The sequence below is a fragment of the Thunnus maccoyii genome, chromosome 1 (genome assembly GCF_910596095.1).
Source record: "Thunnus maccoyii chromosome 1, fThuMac1.1, whole genome shotgun sequence".
Taxonomy (NCBI): Eukaryota; Metazoa; Chordata; class Actinopteri; order Scombriformes; family Scombridae; genus Thunnus; species Thunnus maccoyii.
The window spans coordinates 6,610,620-6,627,605 of NC_056533.1; the positions used below are offsets into that span (position 1 = coordinate 6,610,620).

Here is a 16,986-nt window from a genome sequence, read left to right on the forward strand (position 1 = left end):
GCTGATAGAAAGGCAACAGTAACTCAAATAAGCACTTGTTACAACCGAGGTATGCAGAAGGGGCATCTCTGAACGCACAACATGTTGAATCTTGAAGCAGATGGGCTACAGCAGTAGAAGATCACACCGGGTGCCACTCCTGTCAGCTAAGAACAGGAAATTGAGGCTACAATTCACACGAGCTCAGCAAAATTGGACAATAGAAGATTGGACAAAGATTGCCTGGTCTGATGAGCCCCGATTTCTGCTGTGACATTCAAATGGTAGGGTCAGAATTTGACGTGAGCGACATGAAAGCATGGACCCACCCTGCCTTGTATCAACGTTCAGGCTGGTGGTGGTGGTGTAATGGTGTGGGGGATATTTTCTTGGCACACTTTGGGCCCCTTAGTACCAATTGAGCATCATTTAAATGCCACAGCCTACCAGAGTATTGTTGCTGACCATGTCCATGCCTTTATTATCACAGTGTACCTATCTTCTAATGGCAACTTCCAGCAGGATGTTTTTAAAGGCAGAGAACCCAACAGATTGAGGGGTTAAGATAACAACCTCCATTTACAATTTTTGATCATATTTGGGTTATAATTTTACACAGAATCTATAGAACCTGGTTATTCATATGTTCACATGATGAACCAACTTTGAGTCTTAAAAGCTCTGCTGGATTTGGCTTCTCCATCACCATCACCATTACCATCACCAGTAATGGAACACAAGAGCATCGGGATAATTTATCTGTATTCCCATTGTCAAGTTTTTTGCAATCATTTCAACATGTTAATGCTTCTACAAAGTTTATCATCATATATATTTTTTAACTGACTAACTGCCATGTAACGTGAGTTGAGGATGTAAACAGTGTTTAGAAACCTGGATAAGATGTTTATCACAGTATCCTGGTTTCCATTAGAGTACTCCACACAGCATAGTTTCTTAAAACCAGGATAAGGGCTTATCCAGGCTTCTGAAACCAGAATATGACGGTCACATGTGCTAACAAACAACCCAGACACTCCTAGAGATAACCATAACCGTAATACTAGTATCCATGTAAACACACCTTGTGTCTGAGAAAAAAAGGTTTTCTGTCCTTCCAGTGCTAAATGTAGGAAAGTTTTCTTTAGTATGTTTTAGTGCTGAATGACTGTGCTGTTGAATGACATTGCTTCTCAGTTGCTTAGGATAGGCCTTGTATAATTTAGTCCAGAGCAGACTTCTCATTATGCTAAACGGTATGGGTGTCACAATTTCGATTCTAAATTGAAAATCAATCGAAAAGAGCGTTTGATTTCGACCTCTCAAAATCAAAAACAGGATGATTCTCCCAGTATTTTTTTTCTCTCTATCCCTGCCTAAATATGGACATCTGACGAAAATAAAAATATTTCAAAGACGAATCAGCATAGCTTACCAGTAGCCTGCAGCTATATTACTTTTTGAGACACCATGGCCACTATCAGAGGCAGAGATGATGGAGAAACAACAGAACTGGAAAATCCTCCTGCTTCCTTGAAGTCACTGGTGTGGCAACATTTTGCCTTCCCCGTGAGTTGTGCAAGTTCATTGTTAAAACACAAACAATGCCTCTTTCCTACCATAGTAACGTAGACAACGAGCTACAACCTAATTTTCAACAAACAAGCTGTCTTCTGAGTTGGACCTATAACACTGGTCTCTATGGATAGCCGGCTGTGTGAGAAGTGTGCAGGGACCGTCTAAAAAGTTCAACACTTAAATTTTTTTTTCTCACAAGCTGTTGCTGTGAAGTATCCTTCTGCTGTCTAGAGACTCTTCTTTTTGTTTTTGTGTTTAACAGTTTGTTCCCGATTGACTGCTGAAATAAGTTATTGTTATTACATTTTTAATAAATTATTTAAATTTGATCATATGCCCTCAGAGTGGTACATTCCAAAAAATATGTCTGTTATATCACGCTTGATACCATGTAGCCTCTCATTTTAAAGAAGAATTTGAAAATGTAAACAACAGTTGTCAGGGCATAAAAACAATGATCTGTTGATCTTTACAAATCAAGACTCAATAGCCTTACAATGGCATAGCCATCAGTGCTGAAAAAAAATATTTAAATTGAAAATGGAATCAAATCGTGACCTTGAAATCGGAAGTCAAATCGAATTGTGGACACTGAGAATCGTGACACCCCTAGAAAATGGACTGCACTTAGGTGGCGCTTTTCTACCTTAGTAGACAAAGTGATTTACAGTTTGCCTCTCATTCACACACTCACCACAGATGGTGGTAGAGCTGTTATGCAAAGTGCTGGCCTGACCATTAGGACCAATTTGGTTATCAAAATCCTGTTCAAGGGTTTGCTTTTTTATTTTATTTATATTGCTTTTTGAGAAGAACAAGAATAAGAAATAGGAAAACAGATAGAATAGAGTAACATAGAGGCAGTAACGTACATAGTTTATACATGATGTTATGAGTAAGTTGAGGGTTACTTTCCCAATTTGCTAAGAAGAAGAATCAATTTCTTCTGTTCTTCTCAAATATATGAATTACTAAGTATTATTAAAGAATGTAGTATTTTTGTTATATGCCAAAGCAACTGAAACTCTCCATGGTGAACTGAATGGGAACACTTTATCACTGGCAACCTGCTGAGGAAGTCTGTTTTGAAGTCAACATGGCCTAAACTTATCCCATGGAGACTGTGTCATTGTTCTTATTAACTTCATACTGTGGAATCAAAAACAGGGAATGAGAAACACAGGTTTGTAAGGTAAGGAAACAATCCGATTTGGACGAAAATGTCTCCCAGAACAATAACAGTGATGCCTGAGCAGGAGTTAAAAAGAGATGACACCAGGCATCAATATCATGAAAAAAAACCCAAAAAAGATTTAAAAATAGATAAACATGGATTGAATCAGTAACTTTAGCCATTAGAGTCATTTCATATTAAGTGAAAACATCAATCACTACACACACAAATGCTCTTGTTTTCATCTCCCTGACCAACTCTAAAACATTCAATGTTTCCCCTATAATTGTACAGCCCTGGCAGGCCGCCAGGCCAACAAGAACCCCCAACAGGCCAAAAAAATATTTTTTTTAATGAGAAAAATAACACCAAATACCCATTCATTCAGAAATCAATAGCATTTGGGAGCCTCTGTGCAGAGTTGTTCCGAAACTTGGGTTAACCACTGTGTCATTGTCTGGAAAACTCTTGGTAGCGTAGCTCCTTTTAAGGAACATGTCAGTGCATAGTGAGTGGTTGAGTGACAGAGCGAGCGGCAGAAAAGTGACGGTGAACGCAAGTGGAGCAGAGGAAAAGGTTAGCAGGAAGTTGTCAGTCTGGCAGTAAATGTACAGTGCAGACTACGCTGTGTCAGTTAATAAATGCTGGAGCTTGTCAAGACCAAGAAAAGTCACGTCTGTTGTTTCCCACACTGCTGGAAAAATGAAGCAGCAATGGGTTAGCCTAACCTGAAGATACTAAACAGAGAAATAGAGAACAGAGAAATGTGTGACTACTGAGTCTCCCGACTTATCCTCTGCGTACCCTCCCCACGCCCAACAAGACAACAATAATAGCTTATAGCAGCCATGACTAGGCATGTCAGGTTTGAATTTCTCCACACTAGGTCATGTGATGCCTACCGTGTGGTTGAGCTCATTACCTTCATCACTGCAAATTTTTAAAAAAAATGCACACATCCGTCACAGCCCTACTCCACACATTGAAGCAGTGTGCATGGGGCTGTAAGTGCAATTCTCGGTACACAAAGAGTTTAACAGGTTGTGCTTTTTAAATTGTCTTTTCATAACCTAAAATACAAGAGCAAATGTGTAAGGAATGGAATAGTGTGTTTGTAAGATGCAAAATACCCAGCTAACTAGCTTTTTACTCACAGAACTAACTAACTAACTCCCCATTCAGGACTGTAACATCAGTGCTACTATCAGAGTTTAGGGTAACATTAGCATCTCTATCCTCTTTTGTATTGGATTTGGGGACATTTACCTGAGATGACTTTGCCAAACTTAATGGTCCATCCTCATCCTCAAACTCTTTTTTAATGTAAAAGTGAAACATACTGTTTGAAACCACTAACAATGAAGCTTACTATTACACTTTCTCCATAAAATACTGTAATATAGGGCTTACTAGCTCCACCCTGCATTACAAGTACATTGCTGCTTCTTTATTTCCATGTCTTTAAATGGAACATTGTGTGCTGAGGATGCTGATCTTTTACCTCAGACATGTAGCTTTAGCATCGGTCTTTTTTGCATTATTACATGATGAATTATCGTAATATTATGTATAGTATGTAACCATCAGATGCATTATTAAACTCACTTTGCAGAATTCTGATTGTCATATGAATCAGCCGGAGACAGCTTTCCAAACAACTGATGAAGCTAACTAGCTGGCTAACTATAGCTCATAAAATCTGTCTGAAAAATTGATGACCAAAAGTGAGAAACCTGCTTACATCTGTCTTAAATCAAGGTCCCTATGTTTCAAAGATGATAATGAATCTTAAGTGGTAAACCCTCCAGTGTTATCATAGTAAGCTGCAGACAGACGTGTCGTGCTAGATTGGAAAACATTGTGTTTATGCTCATTTTTGTCTCTTAAACACACAATTGAAATCACTTCCACCTGTTGTATCAGTGTATGTGTATGTCAAAATGAGCATGAGCACATGCCTCCATAACACATATTTAACAGTTAAGATTAAATTAAATGTTCTTCGCTGAAATACAAGTCACCATTGTAAAACTTGAATAACCTCTCATGTTTTTTATGAAATATACATGTAAACTTGCTGTCACTTTAAACAATTATACACACATAAAGAAAAAAATACAGACATGAGCACACAATTACATACATGTAAAAGGTGTATACACACACACAAGAACAGTGCAGGAAGTCTCTCAGGGTGGTTTCCCTGGCAACAAGCAGGTGATGGTAGTTACAGTAATAGTCTCCTGATGGCATAGTGACAGCACATAGATGAAAGGTGGACATTTTGTCACTCACCAGGAAGTGGGAGCCACACAGTGAAGAGGTAGATCTGAGAGTTAGAGTAGAGCTCATGGAAACATGAAAAAAAACACACAGGTCTCTTTTCTTCTTATCTTTTCTTTCTTTCTTTCTTTCTTCCATAGACAGTCAGTAACACACATCAACACCACTGCCAGTTTCCAAAAGAAAGTAGCAATGTAGCAATAAGAATAACTTCAAAATAACACTGTTCACTACACTTTTTAGATTTGCAGCCTACATTCACCCTCAACTGGCAAAACACACACACATACATGGATACTCATTATCGCATGCTTCCAACTCAGAGAATCAATACAAATGGGCCAGATTTTCTGCCTGGATAATGATATATTTAATGACCTCTCTCTCTCCTCCTTTGCTTTTTCCTGTCTGTCCATCACATGCATTGACTCAACACACACATGAACATGCACTATTTCCCACATGCACACACAGGCAAAAAACAGCATGTCTACAGGGAAAGTAATGAATTTTATGTTTGTGAATTTTATCTTCCCAAGCCATCCCTGCTACATCTGTTTCCTCAAAGACATAACAGATGTGTTTGCTCATTCCCGCCCTCATGAGTGTGTGCATATAAATGCATTTGCACAGGCATGCACGTGTGTGCTCCTGCATGGATGACTCTGGAATTCAGTGTGTGCGTGCACGTGTGTGTCTGAGTGATACACTGAAGATTGTCCAGTACTGCTTTTTTTTTTTTTTTTTTTTTTGTGTGGCAGCTGCAGTAGAGGGCGACAGAAGAAAAACTGACTGATTATTCTGCTGTCGCTGACAGTAAACACACACACACACACACATACACACACACACACACACACACACACGCAAAACCCCTCCCGATATAAACAACATAAACACATGCATATCAGATGCATGATGCATGAATGCACTTTATAACTACATCACTCTGTCCATACCAACACTCCACTTCTCAATTGCTGAAAACACACGCACACACACATACACAGGCGCACACGCACACACACACACATACACACACAAGTGCAGGCTCAGGGCCTCCTGAGGGTGCTGGTGGGCATGGCTGATTGACCCTGCCTCACCAATCTGCCCAGCTCTCTGCCAGAAAATCAACCAATTAAAAGATGCAGGCGCCACAGCGGCACTGGGGGGGAAAAAGCGCTGGAATTGTGGGTAACGGCAGCTGCAGTGTTGAATTGGGAAGCAGCTGTGAGGAGTTGACCTGACAATGCAGGACAGTCGAGCTCTCTCTCTAAGCACTTTGGTTGTCTGTTTATATGCTTCACACACACATCAGCATGCACTGACTTTGTATACATATAGAAATATTACTGTTGGTTTAATGAACGATGCCTTTGCCACAGATGACCTCTTATGAGAGCACACACACACAGGTTTAAAATGGTTTTCACAGTGTGACAAAGTGGGTGAGACAACATCATTTGTCCCGATTACACTTTGTCTTTGCATTTGTCATTTGTTTGTTTAGCCGGTATAACATCTATTTGTAGCATTGCTTTCACACACTATACAGGTTTTGTTTGTGTTTGTTGTTTTGTTTTGTTACATTTACATCTGCATTTCTGGTTTAATCCAGACAGACACATATTTAAGTTCACTTTTTGTTTATTCATTTAAGTCCTGAGTTTCTGGAGTTACTAAGGGAGGGGGTGGGGGCTTTGGTGTTCTGCAAGCCATTGATTTCGAAGCTGGTAAAGCTTTCTGATTAATGATGACATTTTTATTGCAGTCAAGGGGTATTTTTTAATGTAATGGTGTAACATATATTTTATGTTGTAACCATCGTGTTAACCCTTTGAACTCTGCAATAAAAATGGTCGTTCTAGTCTAAATCTAGTTCAACACACTGTTGATTAGGAATCACAGTTTTCCTGTTTAAAACACCGCACTTGTGTTGAGAGAGAAATTCTTCTATAATTGATACTGGATGAAAACGCACATATGGTCTGTTGTTCACCCTCTGTGTAGGAATAGGAACTTGTAGAGGATGTAGAGTACATTAGAACATGTGAGCAGAGCAGAGTTGGAGTGGAGCAGGGAGCAGAGCACCATTAATTTAACCTGAGCAAGAGCACACTTGAACCATTGACACATATAAGAATAGATACTTGAACTTGAACAGATGTCACTCAAACCTACTCCAGCTCACTCAAATTTGCTCTGTGCCACTCACGATGTTGCATTGCCTAAGCAGCACCGCTGCCCAGACAGCTAGCTATATATCTGGTATATTCCTTGGTATTTGGTATTAAATGTTCAGATCTCCATTTTGAACACCTGTTGTTATTTTATTAATTAAAGCAAGCAATTATTGGAAAGTTCTGCTGTTGCCATGATTCCTTCCTTTCCTATGTCCTACATGCATAGAGGTGATAACCTAGTTAGCCTAATATTTTTCTGTTTTCCTTGATAAATTGTCCCTATAATTAGGTTACAGTTTTTTCTTTAGACATCGGTACATTACACACGTTTGAGTATTTTTGTTGTATTCCTTGTTATTTAAATCTAAAATAGAGACTTTCCATAATTTGCAGATAATAATCCCTTAGTTGAATAACAGCTGCATTCCTTTAGGCTATTATCTTTTTCTGTGATGGTGAATAAATAGCATGAGCTGTCTAGATTATTGAAATAATCTGATTCAAAAAACTACACACATTTTTTTTTTTTTGGACAAAATTCATTAAGCAGGAGAGGCCTAATAAATAATTGCCACCACAAATGGCCAGACACTGGTGTTTCTATCACCTGTGAGCAATTGAAATTGCCCGCACAAATTGGTCCACCCTGCACAAATGTGCTGTCCCAAATACTGAGTCACAGTTGCGTATACGACATGTGATAGGCACACAGACCAAACATACCCACTAACAAGAGCCCACATGACTACAGCGTAGGCATATGTACAGCCCAAAACTGCCCTTACGTTGACATGTTAATGCAAACACCGAACTAGACGTTATGGTCCAATCCGTTTTTGATGCGACCTCACAACCTGCAAGCTGTTATTGGCTGGAAGCTACACACCCACTGCCCAAAGGTTGTTGCTTAGAAGCGTCTCAAACACAGCAAAATAATAAGAAAATACAGGCAGAGACCAGAGACTCTGTAGATACATGCACTTCTAGTAGTTCATATGTGATGACTGAGAGGGATTATCTTTATATAGTCAATACATTGTTTTTTTAGGAAAATCCTGCATAGTGTACCTTTCAGGGGAGAGTTGTTGGTTTGAATGAGAGCAGAAATGAGAAGATGCTTGTGTTTATTTCATTTTTTGAGACATTTGTTTTTTTTGTTACACCGGTCAGAATAAATCTTTTTTTGTCATTCAACAAATCTCTGTGTCTGCATCCTTATACCTTCCTAGTCTCTACGGTCAGGCATCCTCACACACAGAATTGTATTTTTCATTGTCTATTTTAAACCACTGCTGAATCACGTCAACACGTGCTGCAGTGCATCAAGACAACTCAACCAAAAAAAAAAACACAGTTACTGTGAGTGGAGGATGTTAAATTTGTAGCCAGTTTATCTCTGACCATCACTCAGGTGGAAAGGGGTAATGAAAGAAAATCTTTCACCATACATGCGTGGTCCTGTAAAGTATGGAGGTACATTATTTTTAGGTGTATATTAGGTATATCCATGACATCATTGACATGATAAAATAGAGAAAATTAAAGGGTTTGGAGACAGAGGAGCACATCAGAAAAATGCAGCTTTCTCCAAGACCTGTGAAAAACATTATATTAGATGGTGGTTAAAATTGAACTATGGCTACAAATAATAATTATTTAATTTTCAAATAAATTCCAATTAATTTTTGATTAATTTATCTTTTTACTTTATTATTATTATCACTATTGCTTGAATGATTGCTTAGTCTAGCAAAAGTAAGAAACTGGTGAAAAATGCCCCTTACAATTTCCAAGACGCCCCAAATTACCTCTGGGAAATTGCTTGTTTTGTCTGATGAACAATTCAAAAGCCAAACATATTCCATTTTCAGTCACATAAAACATATTGACATTTTTTGTTTGATAACGTCTTAAATTATGACTTGATTATCAAAATTGTTGTCAGTGCTGTTGATCAAGTATTTGATTAGTTAAGTCATCATGTGAACAGTAAATCGAACTCTTACCAGCTGACATAAATTCCTTAATAGCAGAATGTGACAGTCTCCTCTGCAGCAAAAGTAAAAAAGTTGGCAACAGAACAAGTGGAGAAGCTCAAAATCTCAGAGCCTCCTTCAACCGTCTACATCTGAAAACCCAACTGTAGGCAGTGGCTCAGAAGAGTGAATGGTTTATATATATACCCAAAATGTCTGCAGACAAATCTGGTTGGATCATGCTGGCATTCTGAAGAACCTAACCAAGAAAGTGTTGGCCTAGATTGTTTGTCTTTAGTACAGAAAAAGGAGGCAGACCGATGCTGCTAAGAGCTGAGGTATCTCCTCCTATCTATGTTGGAAGGTGGTCAGCCTTTCTTATCCGCAGGGGAGGAATCCAACAGGGGTGAAATAGGGAGCTTATAGCGGCGCTCATAACTCATCAAAACTAGCCCTGAGTTTCATTCATCCATTGTGTTTTATCTGTTAGACACAGAACAATTACATGAGAATCAAGAGTTTAGAACTTACATGTGTTGGGAGAACTCTGGTGCCTCATCATTGACGTTAGCCATCCGAATCCGTACCGTAGTTGTGCCGGTGCGAGGGACCTCCCCCTTGTCAATGGCCATCACTACAAACTCATACAGATGATTGGGCCTCTCGTAGTCCAGAGGGCCAGCAGGAAAGATGGTCCCGTGGGAAGAAATGGTGAAGTCTGGACTCAGGGTGTAATAGGTCAACTCTGCATTCTCTTCAGAGTCACAGTCACTGGCTGACACTAAATATGAGAACATAAAGATGGAGAAAAAGAGGTTAGAGGGACTGAACATACACCGAGGCCCGATAGATCCAAAATTCATACAACTGACGCTGCAAAAGCCTGGATGTTTGTATTGATCGCTGCAAACTGATGAGTAGCCTATGTGAACATGAAAGTTACTCAGTCTCAAAACACAAGCGGAAAATTGGTTATGACAGACTTTGGGGGAAAAAAATAACATTACCACTTTTGTTCAACCTTCACAGGATGGGTGTCATCAATTAAAACCAGGCTAATTTTGGTGGAAATGTTCTGTAGACATCTAATTGTTGCTTCAACAGCATTTTGGTGACTGTGTTTTGACATGTAGCAGGTTCTACAGAATCTCTTGCAAGATCTTGTGTTCAAGAAAATATCTGAAAAACAGATATTTGTTGCCAAAAACACTGATATGAACACAATGCCAGTCACTGTAATGTGTCTGTCAAACTGGGTTGCTTAAATGAATAGTTTGACATTTTGGGAATGTTTTATTTGCTTTCTTGCTATGAGTTGTATGAGAAGATTGATACCACTCTCATACTTGACTGTTCAATATGAAATTCCAGTTTTCATTTTTGCAAGGTAAGTTTAATGGCTGCTCATATTTACAGTTCAAAGATGAGAGAGGTATTGATCTATTCATCAAACTTTTGGCAAGACAGTGAATAAATGTATTTCCCAAGTTGTTGTACTATTTCTTTAAGAAATTGTTTGAAATGACCTGCAACAGACTTACTTTTTCTTATCTTAATTTATTTGTATTAAGTTAACAGTTGCTGAATCATACAAGAAAGTACAACTTGTACTCCTTTATTTTCTTCATTTTTCTTGTACTTGAGCAAAAAAAAAAAAAAAACTCAATGTAAACACAGGATGTCACCACTATGAAACGAAAGTGAAGATGGAGATGGGATGGAAAAGATGCTCCCACTGACTTGCATGTTCAGTTCTACAACACAAGGGAAGCAAGTGTTATTTGCACAGCATGCATTCAAAAGAGTGTCATTTTGCAACATTTCTGTTTCTACATCACACATTGGGAATCCATGGAGACAGGACTCGCTCAGACTCAAATTGATTGCCTTGCTAAAACTGAAAAGACCACCAGGGATTTGAATAAGCATATTTTCCGCTAACAAGAACATTTCACCATCAAACTCTCAATTCTCCAATTCTCCTTACATTGCATTTGGCTCATACACACACAATACACACACAGAAAAAAACAAAAACAAACACACACACACAAACATGCATGCACATGAATAATGTGCACACACACATACACACATAAACACAGTTAGTTGAAGCAAACACTGTTTGCTTCAACTAACAAACTGTGCTTCTTTATTGTTTTAACAATCAGAAAATAATGTTTTATTACTCTGATTCACAGCTTCGTTCTCGCCAGCGCCGCTCGCTCTCTTTATTCACTCTCTAGCTCACTTGACCACCGTGCTCTCTCTCTCTCTCTCTCTCTCTTTCATTGGGCCGGTGAGGAGGGGCCAACTTTGAATGCTGTGTATTGACAAACACCAACCGACAATTCCTGCATAGTATACTTTTAAACGCTGGTGGACTGTGGCCTCCAGTTTTTCATCATCCTGAACAACCTTCAAACTAAAGTAAAATCAATTACAATTTTGAAAAACATCTTCTGCTTACCCCCTCAAAGCTGCATGATGCAAATATGAAACACAACCTCTTAGTGCCCTAAATCACAAAGTCCAGCTGTAACAGAGCCGCCAATTATTATAGACAAGAAGAAAATTGAGGTAAAAGAGGCTAAAAGGAAGTGACAAATAAGAATGTGACAATGAGGAAGCTTTCACACCTACATTCTCTGTTTGGTTCAGTCGCTGGATGTTTATTTTAATTTAATACCATACGTTTTAACCCATTTAATCAAGTAAGATAAAACATGTCTTCATTTTAGGTGTTTGAGCTGTTCAGCTTTAGTCGTACTCTGAACTGGTCAGGTAGAATTAATTGTATTTATTGTATCATGCAATTAAGGATTTTTGGTTTAAGGATGTCCAAAATTTAATGAGGAAAACAGTGATGTTTTTGGCACCTTGCATGAGTCATTTTCCACCTCACTAACTTTAAAAGCTAATGGTCTATGTTCAAATTTGAACACTGGAGACTCTGGGCAGGTTCTAGGATTAATATACTCTGTCAGATATAATAATGACCAGAGTCTGTTTATCGAACAATAAAAGATTTCTTATTTTCAGTACTATGAGTTTTATCTATCCTGACATGTTTTTCACTAAAGGTAGTCACAGTGGTAAAGACGATCCTCTACCACCCAAATGCACAAACGCACACACAGCAGGGTGAAACTTATTGCCTCCTGGTGCACCTGTTCATGGTAGCAAGCTGTGCTTTCCATCTCAAAGCTGCATGATGCAAATGTAAAATACACCTTCTTGTCTACACAGGGTGCATAGCGAAAGCAGCATGTTAGCAGAGCAGCAGCAACTTCAGTCCTCCGTCTGTGTCTACACAAGATGCGTTCAGGCACAGTATTGTGTGTAGGTCACCCGTGTTTTGGCAGCTCAGAGCCCAACACACAATCACTGTGGTAACATGCATAAAACAGGCGAAAATAGAATATATGTGTTAAAAAAAGTTCTGGGTCACAGCCTGTGTAAACAGCGGTATTGGTAAAAAATAGAAGCATATCTGTTCCGTCAGATGCTTGTGAGACAGACAACTGAAAAACAGGGCTGAAACGGGACAGTAATTCAGGTAAAGGAAACTAGAAAGAAGTGACAAATCAAAACACAACACTCAGGGTGTGCTTTCACACCTGACCTGTTTGGTTCAGCTCATTAGGGCTGGTGTGAAATCTGTCAATCAAATTGTGGTGCAGACTAAACAACCGGACTGAGACCACCTCAAAAGGAGGGTCTCAATCAGTGAGTTGCCTGTCAGTCTGAATGACTTCATGCTTACAGTTTTCGGTTCATAAGCCAGAATAAACACCAAACAGACCAGAACTGAAAGGCAACAATGTATACTTTTTTTCTTTGTTTCGGACCAAATGAAGCGAAATTACAGGTTTGAAAGCACCTTAAAATGTGAACTAATCCTCACCAACACTGGATTTTTCGCCTCTTTGTTTCTTTTTGGATAAACCATCTCTCAGTGGCCTGGCTGGCAAACATTAGCATGCTCTGTACCCATTTACTTGTGTTATAGGGTTGCTGAGTGTTAAAAAGTTTATATTACTGCATGCAGTACCTACCAACTCTTAACAAAACAATGCTCAGCTATCTCTCAACCACACTGTTTGACTTGAAATAAGAATTCTTTCAAAATATCCTGATATCCTTGGTTTGAGCTAAAATGCAAACAGCCTGCAAAGCACAGGAGATGCTCAGGTCAGTGTGAAAGCTTATGGTATGTCAGTAAAATCCCAAAACTAAGCCTCAATCAAAGGTTTTTCAGATGCTAAGCAGGATTTTACCCAGGAGACAGGAGACAAAACACTATGTAATGTAATGTCAACACTGTAAGCGGGGTGCATGTGTCATCATTAAATTGCCATAAACATTGCTTTACAGGTGCAAAAACTTTGAGTTTGAGGTTTAATTCTCCCAAAGGCTTGTCATATAGCTTCTGTATATGTATAATGTCACATTGCTTGCTTTTCAGCAGGAGAAATGTTACAGCACGCAACATGAAAATGCATCAAATTAGGTGTGGAAATTGGCCATGTTTGTCCTGAATAGGCCACACTTATTTAATCTTGCTCACTATGGTGCCTGTAATTCCTTTTATTTAGATTTATGTCAGCCTTGCAAGTTGGATAAAGCAAGTTGATACTCAGCTCCACAGGCCTAGTTACAAGGAATGACATTTTTCTGAATTGTTGCTGAAATGCAGCTGTTTTGCTGCTGCAAAGTGATGAACAACCTCTCATCCAATAGCAATGAGTACAGAATGAACTGCAGCCCTAGTCTCTGCCTGAAGTCCAATCCCATGCTGTGGCCAAACACATGTCACATATGAGTCAATATTTAATTTACTAAGTACAGATTTGTACTCTTCAGAGCACCAGTTGAGCATTTATTTATTAGTAAATCCGTCTGTAATCTTGAATCAGCATTGTTGTGTTGGCATCATACATATGGGGGGAGGGATGGTGGGGCACAGTGCATTTCTGGCTGCTTCTGCCATGTCTTTCTGCCATATAATGATTTTGTACTGAAGATGGAAACTGCAGGAGCCTCAGATCTCTATGGAAGGCAAGATAATTGACTTGCTTGGTACACTGCAGTTTTGTTTTTTTTTTCAAACTTGGCAAAGTACACATTTGTCCACTCTCAGGATGGAACCAGTTATGGGATTACAAGCACATGATTTAACAAAACAATGCTGGATGCCTATTTCTCCCTGCTTATTTAATTTAACACTGTATCTTTTTAACTAGTTTAATTGAGGGAGAAAAACAAGTCTTCATTTTAGGAGGTTGGGTTTAGCTTTAGGTGTACTCAGAACTGGATCGGCTAGAATAATTTCACCTATTGTATCATGAATTTAAGCATTTTTTTTAAAGGAAATTTAATGAGGAAAACAGTGGTGTTTTTGGCAAAGATGCACCTTGGATGAGTAATTTTCCACCTCACTAATTTTAAAAGCTAATTGTCTGTGTTCAAATATGAAAATTGGAAACTGTTGTTTCCAATGTTTATGGAATTTTTAATATTGTGAATTTTATCTACAAAAATTTCTACTATAGATTTCAATATGAAATCTGTTTTTCGATAAAGATAGTCACAGTAGTACGGAGAACCCTCCCCCCACCCAAACGTACTCACAGCGGGGTGAAGCTTCTCGCCTCCCTTGGTGCACCTGTTGATGGAAGCAAGCTGAGCGCCTGCTGCGTCTCTTACACCATACACCTCTCTCCCTCACTCACTCATTTACTGTCTCACTCACATTTATTAGCTTACTATTTATATCGTTAGCTCTGGTGTGCTATAATGATGCTTTAGCAAACACTTTTTTTTTTGGCCTATATATTCATATGGTTTTAACCAACAGACCAACATTCCTCTAGGGAGGGCGATGTCCATCTGCTGGTCAGTCCACCACTTTGGTCCAAACTCAACAGCTATTCAATGGATTGCCATGACATTTGGTGCTGACATGTATGGTCCCCAGGGGATGAATCCTACTGACTTTGTTGATCCTCTGACTTTTCCTCCAGCACCACCATGAAGTTGAGATTTGAGTGAAAAGTCTTTACAACTGTTGGATGGATTCTCATGAATTTTGGTACACACATTCATGTTCCCCTTAAGATGAATTTGAACAACTTTGGTGATCCCCTGACTTTTCATCTAGTGCCATCATCGGTCAGAGTTCCAATTTGTCCAGTGCTTTGTTTTATGATCAAATACCTGGCATTCTCAGCAACCTCAGCTGTACTTTGTGTTTAGTACTAATTAGCAGTATGGGTGTGATAATAAATAATAGGCAATAAATGGAAAGTGCAACTCAAGAATCACCTTTGAAGTTCTTCTCTACACGTTACATGCTGAACTGTCTCTGTGTTATGGCTGTATAAATAGGTAGAGGTCTGTCTGCATGTTGGTATGCACTCGGTTTTAGCCCAGTAGTCAGCGCAGTCGTCTATGATCTGGGAGACCCGGTGTGGGGACCTCCTTCGTAAGATAGTTTATTCATAAACACTTATTTTAACACTTTAATATTCTAAACTTTAAAGCCTGATAAAAAGAAAAACTGGAATTTTATGCCTATTTCCATTTTTATTCAAATACAAATACAAAACAAATATAAATAATTTTGCTGCCTCGCAACTATAGATACAAATACAAATACTGGGCTCTCTGCACATCCCTAATTAGCAAATGTTGGTATACTATATCGCTAAACTAAAATTGATGAACATGGTAAACATTATACCTTAGCATTGTTATTGTGAGCATGTTAGTATGCTAACAACATGCTAACACAAGGAAATTTTTGCCTTGTGTTACACTGGGCCATTTGAGTTTATCCGCCCCAAACAGTCAAAATATTTTACATTACATTAAATGTAAGCTAGCAATGGGAGGCACCAACCATGTCTGAGGGGGTGTGTCTGTGTGTTTGTGTTCAGTTCAACTGCTGAATGAACTCAGAACACACCGGGAATTCCAGTTCTTTGTTATTCCCATCCATTCTCTGTCCTTTTCCCCCCTCTTGTCTCTGTATGTTCATGAAGTCCATGCATAAAGTCCCAGTATAAATGCACATTTTTTGCTTGAGTTGAAACAACTTGCACAGATGCGTATTCATGTCAATTTGTGTTGCCTAGGGCACCTTTGAGCCTAATTGTGTCTTTGCATTGACTTTGTATTTCACCGTGCCACGCAAAAAAATTGTGAACACATTGTTAGTCTTGTTCAAATATACTGTGATGTACTGGTACATTTTTATATCCTCAGCATCTGCTCTCCAGTAACCTTTTAGTATCACAGTCTGTCATTGCTCATGTTCACCTTCTGTATAAACCAAAATAAGCAAAAGCAGGTGTAAGCCGGCATGCACTGTATATCCATGAACTCCGATAATATGTTTTTAATTTTAAGGCATCTATTGGTTCCTGTGTATCTTAACGGTGATGGCATATTCAACAGAATTTATCGGTTTTTTCAATGTGCCACTGTCTTGTGTAAGAAGGTCTATTCTAATCTTGTTTTAATTCTTAATTAGTCAATTTGAATCATATCAGATAGACATGGGGTTTGAAATCATTGTTTTTGTTTGTACTGAACTGATTTATTGCATGTAACCTGTCTTGATGCAGTATTCATCATGCTGTGTCCCATAGCTATTCACTGTGTGCTTTTTGTGGGTCTGGTGAGTGCACTCTGCTAATTGTTTCAGTTGGTTGGTACATGTTGATTTTTTCAGTGCTTGATTTATATACATGTCTTTGTCACAAGTTAAAATCCTGTGGAGTGCTGTGACACAGCGTACCACCAAACA

The 16,986-nt window shown here is 38.8% G+C and overlaps 1 protein-coding gene across 1 annotated transcript in view; it reads right to left on the bottom strand.

Moving 5' to 3' along the window:
- LOC121896373 (neural-cadherin-like) overlaps positions 1-16,986 on the bottom strand; it is a 261,050-nt gene that overhangs the window by 206,157 nt on the left and 37,907 nt on the right. Inside the window, exon 6 of the mRNA XM_042410220.1 lies at positions 9,705-9,954. Within this exon, the coding sequence (XP_042266154.1) occupies positions 9,705-9,954 (250 nt within the window). The remainder of the gene's footprint in view (positions 1-9,704; positions 9,955-16,986) is intronic.